Genomic DNA, 25221 nt, shown 5'->3' with positions numbered 1-25221 from the left:
CATTTCTGATGAAGGGTCTAGGCCCGAAACGTCAGCCTTCCTGCTCCTATGATGCTGCTTGGCCAGCTGTGTTCATCCAGCTGTACACCTTGTTATCTCACATTACCCAGTGAGTCCTGGAGCTGAGAATACTGACCTCCAATGACTGCTCCCACGTTTTCAAAGTTATCATTTTATCTTCTTCCTTCACTGCTTCAGGCTGTGCATTGCAGAAAATATCAAAGAAGCTATTCTTGAAATAATTATTAAGGCAAACAGTATTGCTCATTTAATACTGACAGCCAGCCTATTCAGTAGTCGGTGTATTATATTCCCTCACCTGCATCCCCATTTTCAATTTAGCAATTGAGAGCAGGGTTCCCTTACCTTGTTCAATTTATTAGTTCAAATTATGCCATCCTTTCCGCTCAGGTCAGCTAATTCTATCGAAACTAACCATCCAATTTTGAATCTACCCACGCCGCACCCCCACCCCACCCCCATTCCTCCTGCATAGCACTAAACTAAGTAGTGCATTTATATATCCGGCTACCAGGGGAGCTATTTTAGTCTTTTAACTGTGGCTCAAGTTACTTTCCAAAGTAGCTTATAGACAAAATGATGAATAGGAGTATGACTTTATTGCTTCACTAAACCTTTACTAGTCTTGCCTGTGTGTGGAGTGTCTATTGGTGAATTACTAAAAGAAAAACAACAACAAAAGAAAAAATTATCCATTACAGTTCCCAAACTGATCATACAATACCAATGTTAATGGTCTGCATTATTTGGCGTTAATTTGCCAAGGTACTGGATCATCTGCAACAGCCAGAAGCTATTTTGCATGGAGTTAAAATTTCTATACCTCTGAAAAGCAGCTCAAATATTTCCCATTGCTTATACCACAGGAAATAAATTCTTTTGTCAGTGTAAGCCAGAGGACAAATTAAACATTAAAAAGACCATAGGGGATTGAATCTAAGTGTGGTTTGTAGAGATGAATACAAATCACCGTTAACATTTCCCCTAGCACTTTGCTAGAATATTGGGTGTAGGTGCCTTGATTTTGTCACTTTTGGCACCTTGTCACAAGTAGCTTAAACCCTCTGTCTTCCCAGCACTCAGTAAGAGGTTACGACCATATTGGCTAAGTAACACCTGGGATTTTGAATGTCATTACAACATATCCCCAGCCTGTTGAAATGAACAAGTAACAGTGGATTTAGCTGACAGAAGGCTAACTTTAATGAATCTTGCAATGATAAAGAAAACAGGATTTTAATTCCTGTCTGCGTTCTCCCTGATGTTGAGGTGTGTTTGCAATCTACTGGACGGAGGAGGAAAGACCAGATGTTGTAATGTTCACAAAACAGGCTGTCTCCTAATCTTGAGCTAGAAACATGCAATAAATTGCAAACATGCAATACCCTGAAGCCTCCAAAAATGTCCTGTTCTAAAGTGCTGACATTGATCAGTCAATTAGAATTCAAATAAATGCACCAAATACAACTAGGCATAAAATAAAGCCTGATGTCATGTGGAATGTTTTTTTTAAAAGTGCTTATTGAAGTATTTCAGTGAGGAATGGCAGAGAAAAACAAGGTCTGATGCCTCTCCTGGAGTCAATTCATTACAGTCTTCAAGCACTTAAATTTTAAGGAACTCACAAGATTTTTCAAATTTGTACTTTTTAACATTGGTTTGTTAATGCAATTAGTCATTGTCAGAATTGTAACTTAGGACCGCTGCCTCTTCAACGTACTGAAGGCTGTTTACCTGCCTTCTCTGTGATTTAGCAAGATGAGATCATATAAATTGATAACCATCTCTCTGTTTTCTTCTGATTCATCTCTGACCTGAACTCTGCTTGAACCTAGTTAGACACAAAACATCCAGGATTCTTGGCTGAAGCCATAAAATTTAATTAAATCCTACAGAAATGATGTGTAAAAGAACACCACAGTACCCCAATAAAGTGAAAATAAGTACTGTGATGGATTAAAATAATAAATGTGCCTGCTTCTCTGTGTTTGATGTGAAGGCAACAAATATGGGCTCCCAGCAGTCAATATATATGATGTTAACAGGAAAGGTTGTAAGTCACATGCACAAGAATCTCATCTGCTTAAGATCACTGTGCACATTTACTGCTGGTTATATGATGTTGACTGTAGATTCAACAAAGCTGCACACAGCTGCATCAGACCTGAACAAATACCAGCCATGGCTCAGATGGTTGCACTTTTGCCCATGAATCAGAACGTTGTGCATTCAAGTCCCACTTCAGGACTCCAGCACAAGAATTAAGGCTGACTCTCCTGATGCAGTGCTGAGGGGTGGGAGCCATGTAGAGACTCTCTCTTTTGGAAGAAACCTTAAATACAGGCCCTGATAGCCAGCTTAGGTGAAAAAGGTTAAAGATCCCATGGCTACGGCACTATTACAAGTCAGAAATACTTAATTGGTTGCAGAGTGCTTTGGAAACACCCTGGGGTGCCAAGGTGTCAGACAAGTGCATAAATGTTTTTTCTTGTTTGAGCAGGGTTTTGCTGTGTGGCCTGCAGTTTGAAATTGCAAGTGATCTCCTAACTCAGTGATGCAGTACATTACTCATCTTCCCAGAAGAGTGTTTGGGGACAGATGGAACGACAAAATATATGTCAGCATGGAACAGATTGGTTCCATTGTTTACTTTGGACTGAATATAATGTATTTTAGGTTGTTCGTTAAGTATTCACATGTTCCAACATTAGAGGTGAAGGAATAACTTTAAATGGCACTCCAGAACAAATTTGGTTGCTGCAGTTAGCATCTGTAAGTGTTCAGTTTAAAATACATGCCTCTCCCTTTGAGCAATGTTTGAGGAAGCAATTGAATTATTTATTCTTGAACCTGAACTAAAATACAGTTTTGGAAACATTCAAGTGTGTAGAATATCCAGTTGAACACAAGAGAACATGTTATATTTCCTTTACAAGGTTGATCAGTCAGTCACAAAAATATATTAGACCCCATAAATTATTGCGGAAAGTTCAGTTGCTTCAATGATTTGCTCATAATTCCACAATGTTGCTTAGGAGCTGGCATCCTGTATTAATTATGTACAGATGTAAAGATCAGAGAACTGATGCAGAAGAACGTAGAAAGAAAGAAAGCAAAGATAAATGTTTCTTTTAGCCTTGCACTATTTAATTTATTGTGCAGTTGTCCAAAAGAGGATAAATTTGACATCCTTTTCTTCCTCTGTTTAGGAATGATTTTGGGTGCCACATTTGCACTCCAACTGAAGGATTTGCTTGTAAAGACCTGCCTGAAAGACAGAACCAGAGCACTAATTGGCCCATTCTGCTGTACCCTGCAACTGGACGCTAAGTGGTGCAGGCACAGTGGCGACCCTGACCCACATCACTCTGTTCCAAAAATGCTGGTCGACTTGAAAGCTGGACTGATCCAGGTTTGTGTGGGTGGCAGTGGTGTCTGGGAGAGTCTGTCTTTAATGAGTCTGTTCCTTGTTTGACCCAAATGTCTTTTATTTCCAGCCCTCTAAATCATGCAAAGAGCACCCTTGTAACATGATCAGGTTATCTGGTAAAGCTCAACACTGTTGTATTTGAAGTACTTGATTTTTTTGTATGAGTAATAAACTTTTAAAAAGATCAGAGCAGAACAAACAAAACTGCAGAGCAATAGGATGAAACGGCCAATACCATAAATACTGTAAAGGCACTTAAATAATTAGAAATGCATACAAAGCATTTTGTTTTCATGGCAGTAGAGATGTCGAACAACTTTTTTTTAAGAGGATTGGTGAGACGTGAGCAGTTGATCATAGGAGCACATGCAGACTGGCAGTTGTTCGCTTGGTGCTCAGTCCTACTTTATATATGACCTTTGCCATCTTCTATTGACAAGTGATCATTGTGACTGGATTGAGTTGAACTGATACATAAATCAACCCTGCCTTTTAGCCCTTTTATTGACTGCAGGAGGAATTCTGCATCTGTACTTTACTAATTCACAAAAGGCTGCAAGAAGATGTCGGGTTGGTTCTGCAGACTTCTCTGAATGCAATTGTTATTAACTGTTGAAGCCCCTTTAAAACCCTTCCATAATAAATAAGTAGTTTGCAAAATATCCCACGGAAGATTTTTTTGTAAAAACGACACAGTTTTAAATTGTTTGAAGTTGAAATTAATCCTGGAAGCTAACTAAGTTTTCTCAAAACTTCGTGCTCAGGAAGCAAGCGTTTATATAATGCGCATACGTACAGATGTAGTGTCCTGGACTCCAAAAGTTGACTGGTAGTGTCGCTTGTTTTCTGAAGCCACAGTGAAGCTGATTCTACTTATAATAAGTCATAGAATCCCTACAGAATACAAGCAGGCCATTTGGCCCATTGAATTCATATGAACCTTCTGAAGAGCATACCATCTGCCCCGCCAATCCCTGTAAGCCTGCATTTCACGTGGCCAACCCACATAAGAAGAATGTGTAAACTCCATACAGTCGCCCGAGACTGCAATTAAACACAGGTCCCTGGCACTGTGAGGTAGCAGTACTAATCACTGAGTAGCCGTGCCACCCTAATTAGTCTTGGTATTATAGGAAGCAGTCATTATAATTTACAATATTATATATAATATATTTTTTATGTATACAATGTGTATATAATATATACAGGGGAGGCGATGGCCTAGTGGTGTTATCACTGGACTGTTAATCCAGAGACCCAGATAATGTTCTGGGGACCTGGGTTTGAATCCTGCCACAGCAGATGGTGGAATTTGAATTCAATACATATCTGGAATTAAGAATCTAATGATGACTGTGAATCCATTGTCAATTGTCGAGAAAAACCCATCTGGTTCACTAATGTCCTTTAGGGAAGAAAACTGCCATCCTTGTCTGGTCTGGCCGACATGTAACTCCAGACTCACAGCAATGTGGTTGACTCTTAACTGTTCTCTGGGCAATTAGGGATGGACAGTAAATGCTGCCTGGCCAGCGACGCCCTCATCCCGTAAACGAATAAAGAAAAAAATACTGTTTATCATCATTCTACTGATACTGCAATGCAGACAATTATTGTCCAAATATATATTTTGTTTCGGAGTATATGCAGATTGTGTCCATCTCGGGCAAGTTGATGTGTTGCATTAGGCAAGTAAATACTTTCACAAATTTACAAGGTTTTTTTTGCAAATTTATATAATTTAGTGCAAACACCAGTTGTTACTGTTCCCTTCTGGGTGCTTTCCCTGTTTAGAAAACCACTGGGAAAAAATCCAGTTCTATCTTAAAAAAATCCGAAGCTCCAATTTAACAAATGACCCGATTATAAACCGGGACAGTGCATCAGTACCCAAAAGAAACAAAATGCCTACAAAAATCAAAAGGGGAAGATCAAGGGGCGGGGCAGGGGTTGCTAAATCAACACAGAAATTGGACGCGTTGAAGTTTCCAGGCCTAAATCTGTAGTATGAGATTTTGAAAATCCAGCAAAAGAGTTGCTGCAATTCTGCACTGGATGTACTAATCTGATGCAAGGCCAGCAGCAGGAATCCCCAGTGTAATGCATAAAAGGTCATTTTCAGCCTCTCACTCCATTTCCCTGGGAGATCTGCGACCTATGGCCTATAGAGTACCTCCAGCATTTTCAGAGCCAAAGTGATCAGGCTGTGAATGCTGTTACATAAAATCATCAACATCTCATTAACTAAGAAATACACAGCCAGACAAGAAATGGTTTAGGTACATCTTCGGATTTTTAATGTGTTTGTTCCTTTGCAGCTTATCAGTGCTGGTGCTTCTCTTTTTGGTGTCTGTTTAGATATTCTGGGGCCAAGAGCATCTGAACTGTCTGAATCTACTACATGAACTTCTCCAAGGATATCTTGGGCAAGATGCCAAGTCTCAGACATCAGACCACACACAGCAATCATCATCTGCCATAGGCAGATATCAAGCTTTCAAGACTGAACACAGTTCTGATGACTTGAGGACAGGGCAGTTTCAGTACATTCAAGATGCAGGTGCGTGGGATGACTAATCTTTTATTCAGCTCACTTTGCCACCTCAGCAAAAATGGTGTCCCTGCTTTGATGCTCACAGATTCAAATATGCACTGGAGTTGCATTAGTTACCTCTTGACTACTCTGATCTATCATTCAGTTAGATCATTGATTATATGTATTCCACGTCTATCTAACTACTTTGGTTCCCTAACTCTTAATAAATTTGTCTAACAGAAACCTTACAGATTTCAGTTTTGAATTAAATCATCCTGTTTGAGGGATAGAGTTCCAGATTTCTAACAAGCTCTTTGTGAAGAGGTGCTTCCTGTTATCGCCTGTAAATGGTGTAATTTTAATGTTCTCTTCCCATGTTCAGAATTTCCTCATGGGAGAATATTGCTTTTCTCTCCATATCACTATCTCTCTATCCCACTCTCCCGAAATGGATCAAATTCTGTGCTCATGTTAATCAACTCCATTTGATCATCCCAGAACTCCTGAATTTTTTTTATCAATCGGATTCATATTTGTGAGCACTGAACAAATTGCCTTGGGTACTGTATTTAGTATGTGTATTGCATTTTTAAGAAAAGCATCACACAGAAAAGCATCCAAAACGCTGTCAGAGATATGATCAGAAAATAAATGAGATACTGTGCAGGGGCTAGATATGAGGAGAAGTGACCCAAAGCTCGATTGGAGGTGGATTTTAAGGAGTGTTTGATTCCCTTTCCTTATTTAAAAGAGTGATGGGATTTGGGAAGAGAATTCTTGAGCCTCGGTAGTTTCAGGAAAATCTATCAGTAGTATGACAAAAAGGGTCAGGTTGCGGGTGGTGGAGGGAAAATGTGGGAAAGGCCTGAGTCAGAGAAACTGAATGATGGAGGGGATTTGGAGAAATAAGAACAAGAATTTTAAGTTGGTGATTTGGAAGGGTTGTTGAAGGAACCAGAATAAAATGTAAGCCACCTAGGATACAGTTGATGTTGAGTAGAAAGTGTTCCACAAAGGGAGGCAGTGGTGTGATGGCAAGATCACTGTATCAGCAATCCAGAATCTGGGCTCATGTTCTGGGGAAGGTGATGGTAAAATTTAAATTCAGTGTATACCTGGAACAAACAACAAAGTTCATCCAAAAAGTGGATGTCAGTAAAGCATTGGTTGGCACAGCAGAAGCATTGATGGGTTCAAGAGGTGTGGTGCATGGCAGAAATGGATGACACTAGTGTCAGTGCAGAGACCGATCCTAGGCTCCATGCTGTGATTGCAGTTAATGTCACCAGTGGCAGCATGGGAATGATGAAGAGGAGGTAGCCAAGGGTAGATTCCAGGAATGTAAAACAGGTGACAGACTTAAGTCAGCAAGGAAAACCGTTGCTGGGAAAATTATGGCTGCAAGCAAATCAGTAAGAACAGAATGAAGCAAAAGTATTTCAATTGAGCAGAATATTTAAAAAGCGGATTTGGAGGTGTGTGACATAATCAGCCAAGACCAAGAAAGATGAAGAAGGCTTATGCTCAGTGGACACAGCGACAGAGAATTTCTTTAGGTCATCTTACTGATTGATAGGGCCAGAAACAGGATTGGAGTGATTTAAGCATGGAACTGTACAAAAGGTGAAGGTGCAGTTGGGAAACAGCAACACATTCTTGAAGGCCGAGTGAGGTTGGCGATTGGACTGTAGTTTGTAAGACCAGAAGAATTTTCCAGGAGGAATTGATGTCTTAATGACGGCAATTCTAAAATGATGGAAAGCACTACCCAAGAAGAGGGCAGATAGAAGAAAAGGTAAAGAAAGACATGGTTTCAGGTTGAGGGAAGTGGCTGGTTTGGTCCACGGGCAACTGGAAGGGAAAGGGGAGAAGGAGAGCATTGGAATAGTGTCAAAGAAGTCAGCACGGGTAGGAGTGATTGATGAACAGAGCCATATGTGTGGATTAGTGTAGTATTGGTATAGAGTGCAGAGTGTTGGGTTGGCTGAATTTTTGAGGAGATAGGGGATGCAGTGATTGCGAGGAGTGCATTGAGATAGTGAAGTTTAGAGATGACATTGGCATGGATGGACTAAGATTAGTGTAACAATCATAGCAGGAGGCAACCTCTTCCATTGAAACAATATGACGTTCATAGGTCAGCTCAAAGCCAATTTCAACATGGGGCGGAATCCTCCTAGACCCTTGGAGGTGGATTTGGAAGGAAGTTGCCAGGAAAGTATCAGAAAACCCCACTGGATTACTTTCCAAGAGCATAGCCCAAGGGTGAGCTGCCAATCGATGCAATTAAGAGCCCAGTCAAGGACTATTATCCTATGGTGACAGAGCTTTCCTGGTATCATGTGGGACCCTGACCATGTTTGGAATTCAACAACTAGTCAGAGATGGCCTAATGATGGCAGGCCAGAGGGACATTGGAGCCTCACATTAAGTTGGCCACGATAAAGCCACAAGGTTGAAACAGTCACAGCCATTCTCATGGAGGGTTTCTTGGTGTCTCTGAGATGTCGTCTTTTAAAATATGTCATCCATATGTTGTCCTGAGGTACCCTCACCTACCTGCCCACCTCTTCCCGTTTTGGTTGCAGGCTTTCGTTGTTGCAGGTCTTTTCACTGGGTCTCCCGCAAAGAAGACCTATTAACTGGCCATCTTCGAGCAGATTGCATTAGAATTGGCCTAGACTCTCAATAAATTTTCTATCTCCAGAATATTGAAGGGAGACTGGTTCAGCCTGAGACAATGGTCAGGAAGGAAGATAGAATCAGAAGCTAGAATAGACAGCTTTTACATATGTAGCAGGGAAAGGGTCATGGATCAAGCTCTGGGAATGAAGCAAAATCAAGAGAGTGAAGAGAGTGGGTTTTATACAAAAGAGGTTGTCAGTCATTTTTAAGTTGCTTCGGATATGCATCCTGGTAACATTTTTGTTCAAAATTGTTTGATTACATTGACTATTATTTTGAGGTGAGTCATAACTGAGTACAGAGCAGTAGTATTGTTGAGTGACCTTGATAAAATTTTTGTTGAGGATTTGTGATTTACTGTCTTTGCCAGTGAATTCATGTCAAAGAATGGACAATTTTCTTAAAGTTTGATTTTTCTTTTTAACTTTTTACAAATGGTATGGGGCATCTGAACTAATCAGCAGATTGTAATATTCAATTTGTTTGTTTTTAGTGAATTTTGCCAACACTTGTGTTTCAGCCCCGTGACATTTGCCAGATGTACAACTTTTAATTGTAGGTTATTTCTATCATTTTTTCCAAGTAAACGACATATATCAAGAATTGTGAGGCTGTCAAGGGTCAAGGTAAAGTTACAGCTTGGCAAAAATCATGCAGTATAAAATCCAGTGTCTCATCATATCTTCTTTTTAAACCTTATAAAACAGTCTCCTGTATAAAATGATACAAAAATATGCATATAGTTGAGACTTAGAGTGATAGAGTTATACCGCACAGAAACAGGCCCATGTCTACTAGATTTCCTAAACTGAACAAGTCCCATTTGCTCGCATTTGGCCTGTTTCCCTCTTAAACCTTTCCTATCCATGTATCTGTCCAAATGCCTTTTAAATGTTGTAATTGTAACTGCCTCGGCCACTTCCTCTGGCGGTTCATTCCATTCACGCGCCACCCTCTGTGTGAAAAAGTTGCCCCTCAGGTCCCTTTTAAATCTTTCCCCTGTCACCTTAAACCTATGCCCTCCAGTTTTGGACTCCCTTACTCTGGGAAAAGACTTTGGCTATTTACCTTCTCTATCTGCCCCTCATGATTCTATGAGCCTTTGTAAAGTTATCCCTCGGCCCTCAGGAGAGAAAAGTCCCAGCATATCCAGCCTCTTCTTATAACTCAAACCTTCCAGTCTTGGTAACATCCTTGTAAATAATTTCTGTAAATAATCCTTCCTATAGCAGGGCAATCAGAATTGTACACGGTATTCCAAATGTGGCCTTACTAATGTCTTGTACAGCTGTAGCATGATGCCCTAACTTCTGTACTCAATGCTCTGACCAACAAAGACAAGCGTGCCAAACATCATCTTCACCACCTGACATACCATGGTTGCTAGCATTTGAATATAACATTATACGTTTTTGCTTTTGTTTAATAAGTATAAAGTACGATGCATTTTATAGACATTAGCCTTGGCTAAGTGGTTAATGATTCCCACTTGAAGCAAAGGTTGTGGGTTCACTCCATTCGAGTACATTGTTCTTCTTGACACTCCATTGCAGTACATTGGAAGCGCTGCACTGTCAGTGATGTTAACCTTAAGGTGGAGATGTTAAACCGAGAATCCATTTGCTCTGGCACATAGCTGTAAAAAACAATCACTTTGCACTTTTCTCAGAAAGAGTGGAACTTCTCCCCAGTGTCTTGGAGATTACTCATACCTCAGTCAATATCGATCAGAAATTATCTGATCGTTAGCATATTGCTGTTTGAGCAAGCTTTATGGGTGCAAACTGACTGCTGTATTTACTACATTACAACAGCAAAACACTTCAAAATTACTTCATTGGCTGTAAAATGCTTTTGGACATCCGGAGATTATAAAAGCTGCTGTAGAACAACACGTCTATCTTTTTCTTACGGAGGAATCAGTACTGAGGAAACTATTGTACCTTGTCTTGAGGCCCAGAAGAAAATAACAAGAATGCCCTTTCTCTGCAAACCCCAAATCATTTCATCACTTGAATTATACTGCAAAGAGCTATCAGATTCCAGTTCTTAAGCCATAACAATAAATTATACACATTTTTGTTTGTTTAGTCACACAATACAATTTGACTACTTGCCATTCTACAGTGAAAATAACCATTTTCCCTTGACAGATCACTACAAGTAATAAAATTGCTATACCTCATTTACGACTGATCTGGTCCTCAAAATCAAATAATTAAATCAAGTTGTTGGCACAAATAGGCCACTCGATGTAGTAACCACCTTGTATAATAATCCCCTTATTGTGTGTCCCACATCTGTCACTCAATCAAGACCCAAGAAAAGTTTAGAATTCTCACATGGCTGTGTCAAAGAATCAAGTTTTTTTTTAATAGAATCGAATGCAAGACAAAAGTTAACAGGTGTTCTTTAATAGAAAAAAAAGGTATTAGATTACATCGGATTCAGGGGTGAGCTTGCAACCTGTTTACAAAATTGGCTTAAAGCAGGAGTCAGAGGGTGGTGGTGGAGGGTTGTTTTTTTTGGACTGGATGCCTGTGACCAGCAGTATTCCACGTGGATCAGTGCTGGGTCCACTTTTGTTTGTCATTTATATAAATTATTTAGATGAGAATATAGAAAGCATCGTTAGTAAGTTTGCAGCTGACACCAAGATTTGTGGTATAGTCAACGGTGAAGAAGGTTATCTAAGATCACAAAGAGACCTTGATCAATTGGAACAATGGGCTGAAGAGTAGCAGATGGAATTTATTTGGATTTTGGTAAAACAAACAAGGGCAGGATTTATACAATTAAAAGTAGGGCTTTGGGAAGTGTCGTAGAGCAGAGAGACCGAGGGGTTCCAATACATAATTCTTTGAAGTTTGTGCGAGATATAGATAGGGTGGTTTGCCATGCTTGCCTTCATTGCTCAGACCTTTGAGTATAGGAGTTGGGATGTTATGTTGAGGTTGTACAGGATGTTGGTGAGGCCTCTTCTGGAGTAATATGTCCGGTTTTGGTCACCCTGTTATAGGAAGGATATTATTAAGCTGAAGAGGATTCAGAGGAGATTTACCAGAATGTTTCTGGGAATGGAGGGTTTGCGTTATAAGGAGAAGCTTATAGGCTGAGATTTTTTTCACTGGAGTGGAGGAGGTAGAGAGGTGACTTTGTACAAGTTTATAAAATCATGAGGGGTACAGATAAGGTGAATGTCAGGTGTCTTTTCCCTAGGGTGGGGGATTCAAGACTAGGGGCCATATTTTTAAGATGAGAGGAGAAAGATCTAAAAAGGAAATGGGGCCAATTTTTTTTTACCCAGTGAGTCGTTTGTGTGTGGAATAAACTTCCAGAGGAAGTGGTGGATGTGGGTACAGTTACAACATTTGAAAGACATTTGGATAAGTACATGAATAAGAAATATTTGGAGGGATATGAGCTAAGCACAGGCAAGTGGGACTAGTTTAGTTTGGAATTATGGTTGGCATGGACTGATTGGACTGAAGGGTCTGTTTCCGTGCTGTGTGACTCTATGACTCTATTTCATTTTTTCTCAGTGGTTATCAGTTATATTATGTATTGTGATGAATGATTGCAAAGTTTTTAATCCCTTGACTGGTGCACAGATGTTTATCTTCCTTGTGTACAACCTAGTCCACAGGTAGCCTCTCTTGTAAAGACTATTTGGAGGTGCAGCTGACTTTATTTAAACTCCTAACTTCAACTTGCATTGTCCCAAGAAAATATGGCTTATTATTCTGGAATGTGCACTGCTTTTTTTAGCATCTGCATTACAGATTGGATCATGACACTAAAGCCAAATGCAAGACTGATCTGAAGCTCCCAAACAGCAAGAGAATTGTTTCTTTGGACAGTGAGTTTCAGCAGACAGTGGTCACAATTAAAATCCCATAAAGCTGTCAGGATCTTTGGGATTCACCTGACCACATTGATTTTCTCAAGTAGCATGTCTGTTTACAAATATTTTCTCAGCTTGTCTTTTATTGTTCAGCATTCTTGTAATCTGACTGAACAAATACATCTTTACAGAGCTTCCCACTTACTGCCCAGGCACTTTTACCATGCTCTTGCAGCTGTGATACTGTGGATGTTTGCTTCAATGATGGTTGCAAGCCAAGTGGCTAATTATCCAAAGTTTGATCGGTGATTATGATAATCTTTTCCTGTTCTTTCTCACTTGACGTCTTGCCAATCCAAATCCTTGCACTAAATCATGTCCCGTTTCCCTCACTCCTGCCAATGTTGCCTATTTCTCCTAACTGACAATTCCTCTTTTATCTTTTTTTTCACAGAAGCCCTAGTTTGTAGTCATTCTCCTTTCCTAAACATTGAACCATTTATCTGATAACAAGTTTAGTTCAAATTCAAAAACAAAACACTGCAAGTGCTGAAGTAAATCTGAAGTGATATCATAAAGAATGCTGCAAGTCATCACTGTGTAAAAAAAAATTGTCCCTCATGTCTCTTTTAAATTTTTCTCCTCTCACATTAAAAATATGCCCCCTGCACTTGAAATCATCCACCCTAGGGAAAAGACACCTGCCATTCACCTTATCTATAGCCCTCATGATTTTATAAATTTCAATAAGATAATATCTATGGAGAGAGAAGCAGAGATACTGTTTCAGGTCAATGACCCTTCATCAGAAATGGAAAATGTTAGCCATGCAATAGGTTTTAAGCATGTATAGATTCCAAAAAAGTGGAGGAAGAAAGAAACTAGCAAAAGAAATGGGCTGTGAGTGGTAGGGAAGAAATGACAAAAGGGATGAGGGTCCAAAGCAAGAGTAAAGATCTAAGGCTGGTTCTAAAGAAAGTGTAAATTAAAATTAGGTTTAGGAGTTGGTCATTTGGCCTGTCAAGCCTGCTTGGTTTATTTTGATTATGGCCTCAAATTTACTGGTTGTCTGCTGTTATCTGTTGACTCCCCGTTTTTTATTCATTCATTGGATATGGATGTCACTGGCTAGGAGCTGCCTTCTTAATTTGCTACAGGGTTGGGAATGGGCAAAGTGGCTAGGTAGGTAGGTATTTGCACAGTGCTGTAAGGGAGGGAGTTTCAAGATTTTGACCTAGTAGTGGTGAAGGAACAGTGAAATATTTTCAAGTCAGGATGGTGAGTAGCCCAGAGGGAAACTTGCAGATGGTGGTGTTCCCACGTATCTGCTGCCTCTACCTTGCAAAATGATAGAGGTTGTGGGTGTGCAGGTGTTTTCAGAAGAGCACTGGTGATTTGCTGCACTGCATCTTGTAGATGGTACGCATTGCTGCTACTGCATGTTGGTGGCGAAGTAAATGGCTGTTCAAGGCATTGAATGGGCAGCCATTCAAGTGAGCTTTGCCCTGATGGTATTGAGCTTCTTCAATATTGTAAGAATTACACTCATCCAGGCATGCTGGGAGTATTCCATCACACTCCTTACTTGTGCCTTATAAATGGTCATCAGGCATTGGGCAAACAAGAAGAGAGTTACTCATCACAGAATCGCCCTGCTCTGACCTGCTCTTTTAGCTATGGTATTTATATATCTGGTCCACGTCAGGATTTGGTCAGTGGTAATGCTCCAGGATGTTCATGGTGGTGAATTGAGTGACGGTAACACCACTGAATGTCAAGTAGTGATAGTTCTATTACCTCTTGTTAGAGATGATTATTGCCTGGCACTTATGTGGCATGAATGTTATTGACCACTTTTAGCCCAAGCCTGGATATTGCCCAGGTCTTCCATTTGACAATGACTGTTTCAGTGCCTGGGATGTTATGAATGCTGCTGAACATTGTGCCATCATCAACAAATGACCTCATTCCTGACCTTGCAATGGAGGGAAAGACATTGATGAAGAAGCTGAGGATATTTAGCCCTGTGAATTGCTCCAAGGAACTCCTGCAGTGATGTCTTGGAGCTGAGCTGATTGTTGTTCAACAGTCAGAAGCATTTTCCTTTGTGCTAAAAACAGTGGAGAATGTCCCCCTGATTCCCATTGACTGTAATTCTTGGAGGGCTCCTTGATTTCACACTCGGTCAGATGCAGCCTTGATATCAAGAGCACTCTCACCTTATCTCCGGAATTTAACTGTTTTGTCCATGTATGGACCAAGACTGTATTAAGGTCAGGAGCTAAGTATACCTGGCAGAATGCAGACTTGGCATCAATGAGCAGGGTATTTCTTTGCAGTGTTTGATGGCACTGTTTTGTTGAACCTGCAGGTGGTGGTGTTCCCATGTACTTGCTGTCCTTACCCTTCTAAATGGAAGTGGTTGTGAGCTTGGAAAGTGCTGTCTAAGGATCTTAGGAAAATTTCTGCAGTGCATCTTATAGATAGTACACACTGCTGCGACTGAGCATCAGCGGTGGTTTCTTGTGGATGTAGTGCAAATCATGTCAGTGCTTTTTCCTAGATGTTGTCAAGCTTGTGGAGTGTTGTTGGAACTGCACCCATCCAGGCAAGTGGGGAGTAGTTCATCACACTCCTGACTTGTGTCTTGTAGATGGTAGACAGGCTTTGGGAGGTCAGGAGGTGAGTTCTTTGCTGCAGTGTTCCTAGCCTCTGACCTGTTTTTGAAGCCATTACATTTATATGGCAAGTCCAGTTGAGTTTCTGGTCAATGGCCTTCTTCTGATCTGTAATCATTCTGTGATTCTGAGCTGCCAAAACTTTGCACATAAGCAATCTATATCTTTTTACAGACTGCTTATGTCCTCCTCACCGCTTACTGCTGTCCCGATCTTTGTACTATTAGCAAATTTAACAACCAATCCCTTCATCCAATTAATATATATTATTAATAGCTCAGGCCCCAGAATGGCTCTTGTGGCGTTCTACTTATCATATGTTGTCAATTTGAAAGTGGTGAATTTTGCCTGCTCTGTTTTTTGATTGCTAACCAATCCTCTGTCCTTACATCTATGTTCCCCCCTGCAACATGATGATGTGGCACCTTGGTAAATTCATTTTCTAAATCTTAGTACACCACATGCGCAGGTTCCCCTTTGTCTACATTGTCTATTACTTCTTCAAAGAACTCCAGAAACATAATTAAAAGTAAACACAATTTCACTTTCACATCAATGCTTGATTGCACTGGCAATGGCGGAACTATTAATAATGACTACTATCTGAGGAAATGGAAAGAGATGCTATGATCTGACATTAAGTTTAACTCACTACTGAATCTGTAAGATTGCAAAGTGCCTAAACTAAAGATGTGTTGAGCTTTATTAGACTGACACAGAAGACCATAGGACCATTTGGGATAACAATCACCCAGTCTGCATTTGGTCTCGCCATTATAGAGAGCATATTGTGAACAACCAGCACAGTACAAAAGTGCAAGTAAATTGCTGTTGATCTGGAAGGGGTTTAGGACCTATGGCAATGAAAACGTTAAGATATGGAAGGAAGTAGAATGAGGATATTTGCTGGAGTTGGTGTGCTTATACGCGATCAATAGAGAGATTTTATGTATCAGCAGTGCATTGCTTTGAGTAGAAGGACATTCTATCCCTATAAGAGATGAAAATTGAGGAAGGGGAAGGAAGAAACGGAAGTGGAGCATCGGATGGTGAGGGATGGATGGAAATTGGAAGCAAAGTTGATTGAGTTTTCCCCTTATTTCTAACATCTCTTTTGTCTTCAATATTCTGAGCACATTGTCACCAGTAAACTAAGAGTCCAGAATGATTCTTTTGTTCATTCATGGGATGTGAGCATCACTGGCTGAGCCAACAATAATTGCCATCCTTAATTGCCCTTGAGACTGTGGTGGTGAACTGCCTTCTTAAGCCACTGTAGCCCGTTTGGTGTTGGTAGATCCACAATGCTGTTAGGGAGGGAATTCCAGGATTTTGACCAACTGACAGTGAAGGAACAGCAATATATTTCCAAGTCAAGATGGTGAGTGGTTTGGAGGATAACTTATGAGGTGTTATTCTCATATTTCCACTGCCTTTGCCTTTCTCAGTTGTGTTGATCATTGGTTTGGGAGTTACTGTAAAAGATGCCTTGATGATTTATTTGAAACCTTTCAGTTTGACTGCCAACTTGTTTACTGGATTGATAATATAACAACAACATAGCAACAAGTCATTACTCTTCCTCGTTGTTGTTGGCTTATATGCAGCTTTTCGAGTGGTTGAATGCTCATCCTTGGATCACACTCTCCTCCGTAGTCTATTTCCAAGGCTCCAATGAAATATTGGTCCATTTTCTATCTGTCCTACTGTAATCCGTAAAAGATTGTTCCATCTCCTTAAGCAACATTTGCGGTCAGTTACTATACCATCTTCCCCATCTAGCTTTGCCTCTCCATTACCACTTTAATTTCCATAAGCTATGCTGTCTGACCTTAGATCATTTATCATTGATCCCACACAGCTTTGCACATTGGCTGATGATAAGTTTAACCCTGAGGTGAGCTTAAAATCCTGCTTTCCTTGGTGCCATCGATACCATCTATTTTTGCTAGGTATTCGACAGATAATCCCCACCTCTGAGACTAAAATCTGACCATTCCTCACCTGGAAGTGATTGCTTCATGTATTTCCTCTTGATTTCTTGAACTGCACCTCAATATAAAAGTCAGCTCATATTCCATATTGCACAATCTGTCACCCTCTTGCCTTAGTGACTTCCACTGACCTCCCATTCCCAAGCACATCAACTTCAACATTTTCGTCACACTGTCTGAAATCTCGTATCAGATGAATTAGAATTTCCTCCTGTTCAATATTGGGATGATCAAGATCTGTTCCCCCATTGCCATCTGTGCTTGTTGACCCACTTTGGCTACAATCTAGCAACACCTCAGTCTGAAAATTCTCCTTCTTTGGTTCAGGTTTCGCCATGTTCTGCTAGCTCCCTATCTCTGCTATCTCTTGCAGCCACTCAGCCTTCTGGAATATCGGCACTCCTTCAATTTTGGCAGCTTGAGCCGTCTTGATTTACGTTATCTCATTGTTGTTTGCTGAGCGTTCAGCTGCCTGGACCTTAAGTTCTAGAATTCCTTCCTTAAACCTCTCTGCTCCCCTACATCCTTCTCCTCCTTAAAAATTCCTTGAATTCTGACCCACAATCCAAGCTTTTGGTCACCTGTCTTGATGCCTGTTTATGTGTCAAACTGTGCTTAATAGTGGTACTGTGAAACACCTTCCATTAAAAGCTCCATAAAAATTCAAATTATTGTGTTCTTGTTCTCAGTTCCGTCTGTGGCTTTGCTTTTCAGCAAGGTTTTGTCTCTAAAACCCGACTCATATTCGGACTAGGATCTACTGAGTTGTTTCTAAACCATCGCCCCACCCATCGTTCCTCTCTTCTCTTCCTCTCCGTTCTCCAGGTAAAGACTCCTTCCACCAATGCAGTCTTTATAAGTGACTTTCTCCTTTATTACCTTTTGCTGCATTCTTCAAAAGAACTTCCTCAAAACCTGCTGCTTCTGCCATGCCTTTGGCCACCTGGTCTGTCTCGATTCCTTTTTCTTTTGCAACATGAATTTAGTGGCCATTCCTGTATTAAAACATCAGGAGAACGTTCAGAGGGAATTAGATATATACCTGCAAGCCTATTTGGAAAGCACAGGAGATAGGAATAATTTGATAATTCTTTAGAAAGGGCTGGCACATATACACTGGTGCTCCTCAAACCTGTTCCGGTATTGAATTAGATTATGCCTGAGCTGTGTCTTGGTTCCATTTACACTCCTTCATTCTCCTTCATAGCCTTGCCTAATACAAATTATCATTTTCAGTTTTAAAATATTCAATTTGCCACAAAACACAGCAGTGAGTGGCCTCTTCCTGAACTGTATGATCATGGCTTATTTATCACTTTGACTAACGCAAGCAATGATGTTACATTGTAATTCAGTAAAAGGAAGACCGTCAAAATGAGCACACACTTGACTTTAGTATGTGTTGATTATTGTTCTACTTCAAAGAAGGTAATGAAATATTTAAGGGCATATACCATGAACAAAGAATTTAATGTTAATCATTGATGACGCTGGATTTCCAAGAAAATTTCTACACTTTGGAAGCTGGTGACAGGCTTTGGAAGGATATTTGTTTATACACCAGAATACTAGCATTGCTGAAACTTGAGGTTTGCCTCTTTCATCCAAGAGAATCTTAAACCACATCTGGTGGGTCTCTTGAGCCAAGGACCAGAAATTTGGATAAATCAAAAGTTCCGAGATAATCTCTTTCTTAGAAAGGACAAACATCTGTAAGATTCCGTAGAACACAGGAAATATTATCTCCAGCAGATAACACAGAAGGACATCTGCAGCACAAACGTCCGCAGCATTGTACTGAACAGACAAATTGTGTCGCCTGTAGCAAATGGTACAGCTCAGAATTATTTTTCATCTGGTGTGAGGCAAGGGAATAATCAATTTTGCCTGATTTGCAAGTGGAAACTTGAAACCTAGTATGAAATGGCATGAAGAGAAATTAAGCATCAGAGTGAGTCCTAATTGGATTATGTTTTGCTATGATTCAGTCCAACAGAAGAAATCCTATAATGTTCCTTATCCTGCAGAGTGAGAGTGCTATTTTCAAGAGCCTTGGCTAAAAAATATCCATTCCTGCAAGATGCTCCTGGTCAGCAGCAAGTAAAACAAAAGAAAGTACTTGCATTTTATATAGCGAATTAATCTTCTCTCAGAATTTTCAGGTCTCCTGCCTCAGATTTTTCCTCAATTTTAATGGATTTCTGAAAATGTGGAAACTCAGCAGCAAAGAATGCTTGATCAAGATAGTAAATGCCTTTCCAGAACGGGTTGCTGGCCAAGAGGAGTAGGAGGCCTTCACTCCCTCCTGTGCAAGGTCACATGGTTTCTCTTCACCCCACCCTTGACCCCAATCCCAGCCTCCACTTTCTGTTTCCCCACCCTACCCTCCAGTCATGAATATCTCAAGCTTCCTATTGTCACAACCTCCTCCTTCCCCACCAGCATGCCCACACAGCCACCCTGCTGGTGTCTGATCTTCCTGATACTAGCTTCTGATCACCCTGTAACATCAACATCACGGCTGGAATATTGTAAACGGTCTTGTGCCCCTTATCAGAGAAAGATATACTAGTGTTGGCGGCAGTCCAGGGAAGATTAACTAGGCCGATCCCGGGTATGGAGAGACTGTCTTATGAGGAGAGGTTAAGCAGGTTGGTCCTGTACTCATGGAATTTAAAAGAATGAGAGGCGGCCTTATTGAAACAAACAAGAATACTGAAAGTTTAATTACCGTTGTGGGAAAGTTTAGGACCAGAGGGCATAATGTTAGAAGAAGAGGTTATCCATTTATGACGGAGATAATGAGGAATTCCTTCTCTCAGAGGATGGTGAATCTCTGGAATTCTTTACCACAAAGGGCTGTCGAGGCTGGCTTATTAAGTACCTTCAAGGCTGACATGGCAGATTTTTAATCAGTAAGAGAATCAAAGGTTATAGGAAAAAGGCACAAAAGTGCAATTGAGGATTATCAGAACATCCGTGATGTTGTTGAACAATGGAGCAGACCCAATTGCCCTTTTGCTCCTATGTCTGATGGATTTTTCAATGTATTGCCATTCCTTATATACTGAAATGATAAATGTGCAATCCTTTTATTATTTAATACTTTGTTTTATTTTAATGATCATCTTTAATTATGTTATGAATGATGATTACTCGTGTCACAATTTGGCACTTACCACCACAATGGTTTTTCAATAAACTGACTGTCTATCTATTTAAAGTTTCCTCATGGTACCCAGAGGAGCACTGCTGCTGCCCCTGGCCTCAGGGAGAAAACACAAACATTTAGCCAATTTGAATCCTTTCTGTCTTTCCAGGAGGTCCTGACTCTTTAGCTTGTCATCAAGATTCACAGTCACATTCCCACTGAGGCAGAGGGAAAATTGTAGTCAGACCCAGATTATGTTATTTGCCTTGCTTCCACACATTTAAAGAAGGACCCCCACAGTTCTGGGTGTTGCGGAGTGTTCCAGCATTTGCATAGAACTTCTGGTCACTAGCATCTCGACGACTCAAAGGTGGCTTTTGAAGGACTGACATGAGTTCAAAGCCCATGGCTTGTTGGAGATATTTTCTTTCAAATGAGCATGTTGCTTTGTGTGCTGGAGTCTAAATGTTGTGGCCACATGTTGTTTTCCACACTCGGAACAGGAGGGCTCCCAATGAGGGATCTCGTCAACGCCTCAGGCTCTTGCCCAAAATGTTGAAGTTAAGCTGAACTCCGAAAATCTCGACAGGGTCAGCACTGGGTCAGGAAGTGCTCCTGCCCCATCACGTTTCCACAAGCAATGGCATTGAAGAGGAAAGTTTCCAGCCCTCTTATGCTGATAAACTGCCAAAACTACAAAGGGAATTTTGATGTCCGCTTACAGAAGATGACTATTTTTTTAAAAAACCCTGAACAGGCAAGATGACCGAGTGTTGTCAGCTAATAAGTCACGATTGTTGGCTTCTTCATGGGAGAAGCAAAACATATAAGATAAAACAAGCAAGTTATATCCTCAGAGGCCGTGTCTCAGTTGTAAATTCGGTAAAAGAAACCTGCAGTCGGTAATTGAGAATCAGTTGGACGTGGCAGTCTCCATCGCGCCACAGAACTAAAAAACAAGCAGTGATTTAGACTGTATCTCATGTGTCAGCTGTTTGAATCCTATCCCTGTTTCAGCTGCTTGTTTTCTAAGCCGGTTTCAGTAAGCCATGATATCTTTTGGCCTTAATATCATACAGCGATTTGTATAGATCTGTCTACAAATCCCCAAACATGGGACTCAAAACTAAACATATATTACAAACGGATTGGAGTATTAAAGCACTGAACTTGGCAAAGACTTGCAGAAAAGAAAGGCTGCATAAAATCAGTTTGAAAGCAGACAGCAAGAGGCTGTCAAATGTGATGGGAAGTGGGCAAACTCTAATGGGATGCCCTTGGCTGATGCAGAGAACTGCAACCTATTTAATTGTTTAAATAAATAGAAGATTAATAGGACAACATCAAGAAGCTTTTAACAGACTTATCTGGAAATAATATTAATTAGAATAAATACCACTTGCTCCCAGCTACTATCAGTTCTGAAGAAAGGTCACTGGACTCGAAATGTTAACTCAGCTTTCTCTCCACAGATGCTGAATTTCTTCAGCAATTTCTGTTTTTGTTTCAGATCTTCAGCATCCACAGTTCTTTGTTTTATGTTAATTAAAACATATCCAGGTGTGTGTGTGCACAAGGCGCTGTAGTCTGTCAAAAAAAAGCATAACACTTGTTAATGACAAGAGCTTGCATATGAAGCCCTTTAATAGCTACCACATGGTTCTGGCTGACCAGGACCAGGAGACGCTCCTGCTCAGTTGTCAATAGGATATCGGAAGGACTAACAGATAATGACCTGTTTTTGTCACTATGGCATACCTTCCATGGCCATTCAGTCCTTCAGACTTTAACCTGGAGCTTCTGATGCAGAAGTAGCAACACTACCACTGCACCACAAGTTCTCCTACCAGGGTAAGTACCTCGGTCCCAAATATCCATGATTCTGCTGTGCTATCATAATTATACCATTGATTGAAAAGAGACTGTGATCCACTGGAGCTTGCAAGCCAGATGATATACATCAGTTAAGTCTCTCACATTTTCAATTGAAGTCCCCTTTAGAGCAGAGTCAATTATCAGTGTGGTAGACTTCAATCTTCCACAGTCATTGACGAGAACATCTCAAAGCGTTCCATTTGTGCCAGTCTGTTAAGACATTCTCTGGTATTTTGCTGGTGTCTGGTTTGCTCGCTAGGCCTCTCAGGAGGGAGCATCACAGAGGAAAATCTGGAACCTGTGGATTCTCCTTCAGCAAATCCATTGGCTGATCTTCATAGAATTATATCATCATAGAACCCCACAGTGTGGAAACAGGCCATTCGGCCCAACAAGTGCACACTGACCCTCCAAAAAGCAACCCACCTAGACCCACCCTCCTAAATCTGCATTTCCCATAGCTAATGCGCCTAACCTACACATCCCTGATCACTATCAGTAATTTAACATGGCCAATCCACCCAACTTGCACATCTTTGGACTATGGGAGGAAACCCGTGCAGAGAACGAGCAAACTCCACACAGACAGTTGACCGAGGCCAGAATCGAACCCAGGTCCCTGGCGCTGGGAAGCAGACTGCTTACCACTGAGCCACCTGTTATTATACATTCTGCTCATTCCTTCCTCCATCAGTTGTGGATAGTCAGCAATCTGCCTCAGTTGCACTGCTCCTAATGTCAATAGTAACAATCCTTGAGTTCTGTTATCAGGCAAGAGTCATTTATGACACAGAAAGGGGTGATTTGGCCCATTGAGTCCATGCCTTACCCCTGCAGAGTAATCCAATACTGCTCAACCCTCAAGTTTATTTTCAAATCATTGATTATTTCCATTTCCATCATTCTTGTAGAGTTCCAGGTCATTACCTCTCACTGCATAAAAGCTTTCTTCCTCTTGTCCTTCTGCCTGAAATTTCCTTGTACCATCAGCTAATGGGAAGAATTTTTCCTAATCTGTTTTATTTAAATAAATCTGTCATAATCTTGCATATGTCATTCAGATCTCACCCCCACCCCTGGAATCTCTTTGCCCTTGCCTTCCCTCACTTAATCCAAACCATTTCTGTTGTTTTTGTCCCCCCACCTGTAATGTATTCTAAACCTTGCCCAAGATTGATGGTAACTTGACTGGCCTGTAGTTACCAAGACTTGTTGAAGTAAGGTTGTCACATATGTTACTCCCCAGTTCTCTTGTTCCTCTCCCAAATCTAGCGAAGATCGGGAGAGTTAGGTTCCGGTATCTCCACACCTACTTTGTTTAGCAAATTTGAATGCAAGTCATGCAGACTAGGCAACTTAGTTTTAAAAAAATCGAAAGAACTGCGAATGCTGTAAATCAGGAACAAAAACAAAGTTGCTGGAAAAGCTCAGCAGGCCTGGCAGCATCTGTGAAGGATAAAACAGAGTTAACATTTCAGGTCCAGTGATCCTTCCTCAGAATTTATTTATTCCATTACCACTTGCTTTTCAATTTTCACTCTATCCGTTGTCTCCATCATCTCCACATCCACGGATATTTTGACAGATTTCTTTCCCACAGTAAAAAACAAGACAAAGAATTCATTAAGTATTCTAGCCTTGCTCTACTCTCGTAAGCATAGATCACTGTTGTATCACCCTTACTAAGCACTTGCTATTTACATGCTGATAGAAGATTTTTGTGTTACTCATCTATTGAGTGCCATTGTATTCTCGTATGCTGTCTCTTTGCCAGTATTATTTTCCTCTTCTCCCCTTTAACCTATTGTATTTGACCTGGTTCACAATTGAAGTATTCACCTCACATGAATCAAATGCCTTCTTTTTTTCATGTTTCATTGTAATCTCTATTTACCTCATTATACCTGGAGCTATTTTTGCTTCCTTTCCTTTTTGCTGTTGCCGAAATATACCCAGCCTATACCTGAGACATAACTTCCAGATAGATGACCAATTGTTGTATTGCAATATTTCCCGTCAGTCTTTGTTTCTGTTTCACCCTAGCTAGTTCTATTGTTCTTACATCGAAATTGGTCCTGTTGTGATTAAAATTCTATAATAGATTGCTTCTATATTATTAGCCAAATACTTCTGCTGCACTGATTACTCTACCCAAATGTCCCCCAGTCCCCCATAGACACTCAACCCATTTCATTTCCCAGCAGCAGAAACAATAGTGCCTCCTTTTTAGGGGGTTTGGGCACATGTGGAACAGGAAATTCTCCTGAACAAATTTGAGAAAGTCCTATTCCTCCTCAACCTCTATCATCATCTCATTAATATTTGGATAATTACCAGTATCACTGCTCTATAGTTCTTGCACCGCTCTGTGATTTCCCCTGCAGAATTGTTCCTTTATCCCTCTCTTTCTCACTCACTATTTGGGAGCCAAAGTAAGTAGTGAGATCTTTTTTTTTCCTATTCTAACCAAATGGATTTTGCCATTGTCCCTGAAAGATTTCCCTTCTTTCCAACACTGCAAAACTTGCCACCCCTGCTCCCTTTTTCACTCTGTATCTTTTCTGAATTCTTCACATTCTTGTACATTAAGTGCCCATATTGAATTATGTTTCAGTTATTGACACTATATCATATTCCCACATTGATGAGCTGCAGGCACAAGCAACAATGTGTTTACACATATTGATGGAAGCTTGTCTTTGCACTGTACGGAGTCCTTGTTATCTGCTCCTATTTAATATTATTATCCAGCACTCTTATTTTATGCACCTCATTATACCTTTTCACTTCTATATTCTGGCACCCACCTTCCTCTCAAATTACCTCAATTCAAGCCCTCCCCATGCAGTTTCAAGTTCTCCCTATTGGTAACAGGTGCCTTCTGTCTAAAAATGGTCCCAATGCTCCAAGAATTTGAAGCCCTCCTTTCTGCACATGCTTGAACCTCACATTGAACCTCCCTATCTTCCTATCTCCACTCTGGTCAGCACTTGGCAACGGGAGTAAT

At 40.6% G+C, this 25221-nt stretch overlaps 1 protein-coding gene across 1 annotated transcript in view; it reads left to right on the top strand.

Annotated features, from left to right (window-relative positions):
* LOC109928501 (intermembrane lipid transfer protein VPS13B-like) overlaps positions 1 to 25221 on the top strand; it is a 196723-nt gene that overhangs the window by 13562 nt on the left and 157940 nt on the right. Inside the window, exons 3-4 of the mRNA XM_048596230.1 lie at positions 3231 to 3433; positions 5810 to 6011. Coding sequence (XP_048452187.1) covers positions 3231 to 3433; positions 5810 to 6011 — 405 coding nt within the window. The remainder of the gene's footprint in view (positions 1 to 3230; positions 3434 to 5809; positions 6012 to 25221) is intronic.

This window comes from Rhincodon typus, chromosome 4 (genome assembly GCF_021869965.1).
Source record: "Rhincodon typus isolate 14 chromosome 4, sRhiTyp1.1, whole genome shotgun sequence".
NCBI classification, from domain to species: domain Eukaryota; kingdom Metazoa; phylum Chordata; class Chondrichthyes; order Orectolobiformes; family Rhincodontidae; genus Rhincodon; species Rhincodon typus.
Note: the sequence above shows the minus strand (reverse complement) of the source record. Positions and strands in the feature narration are given on the sequence as shown.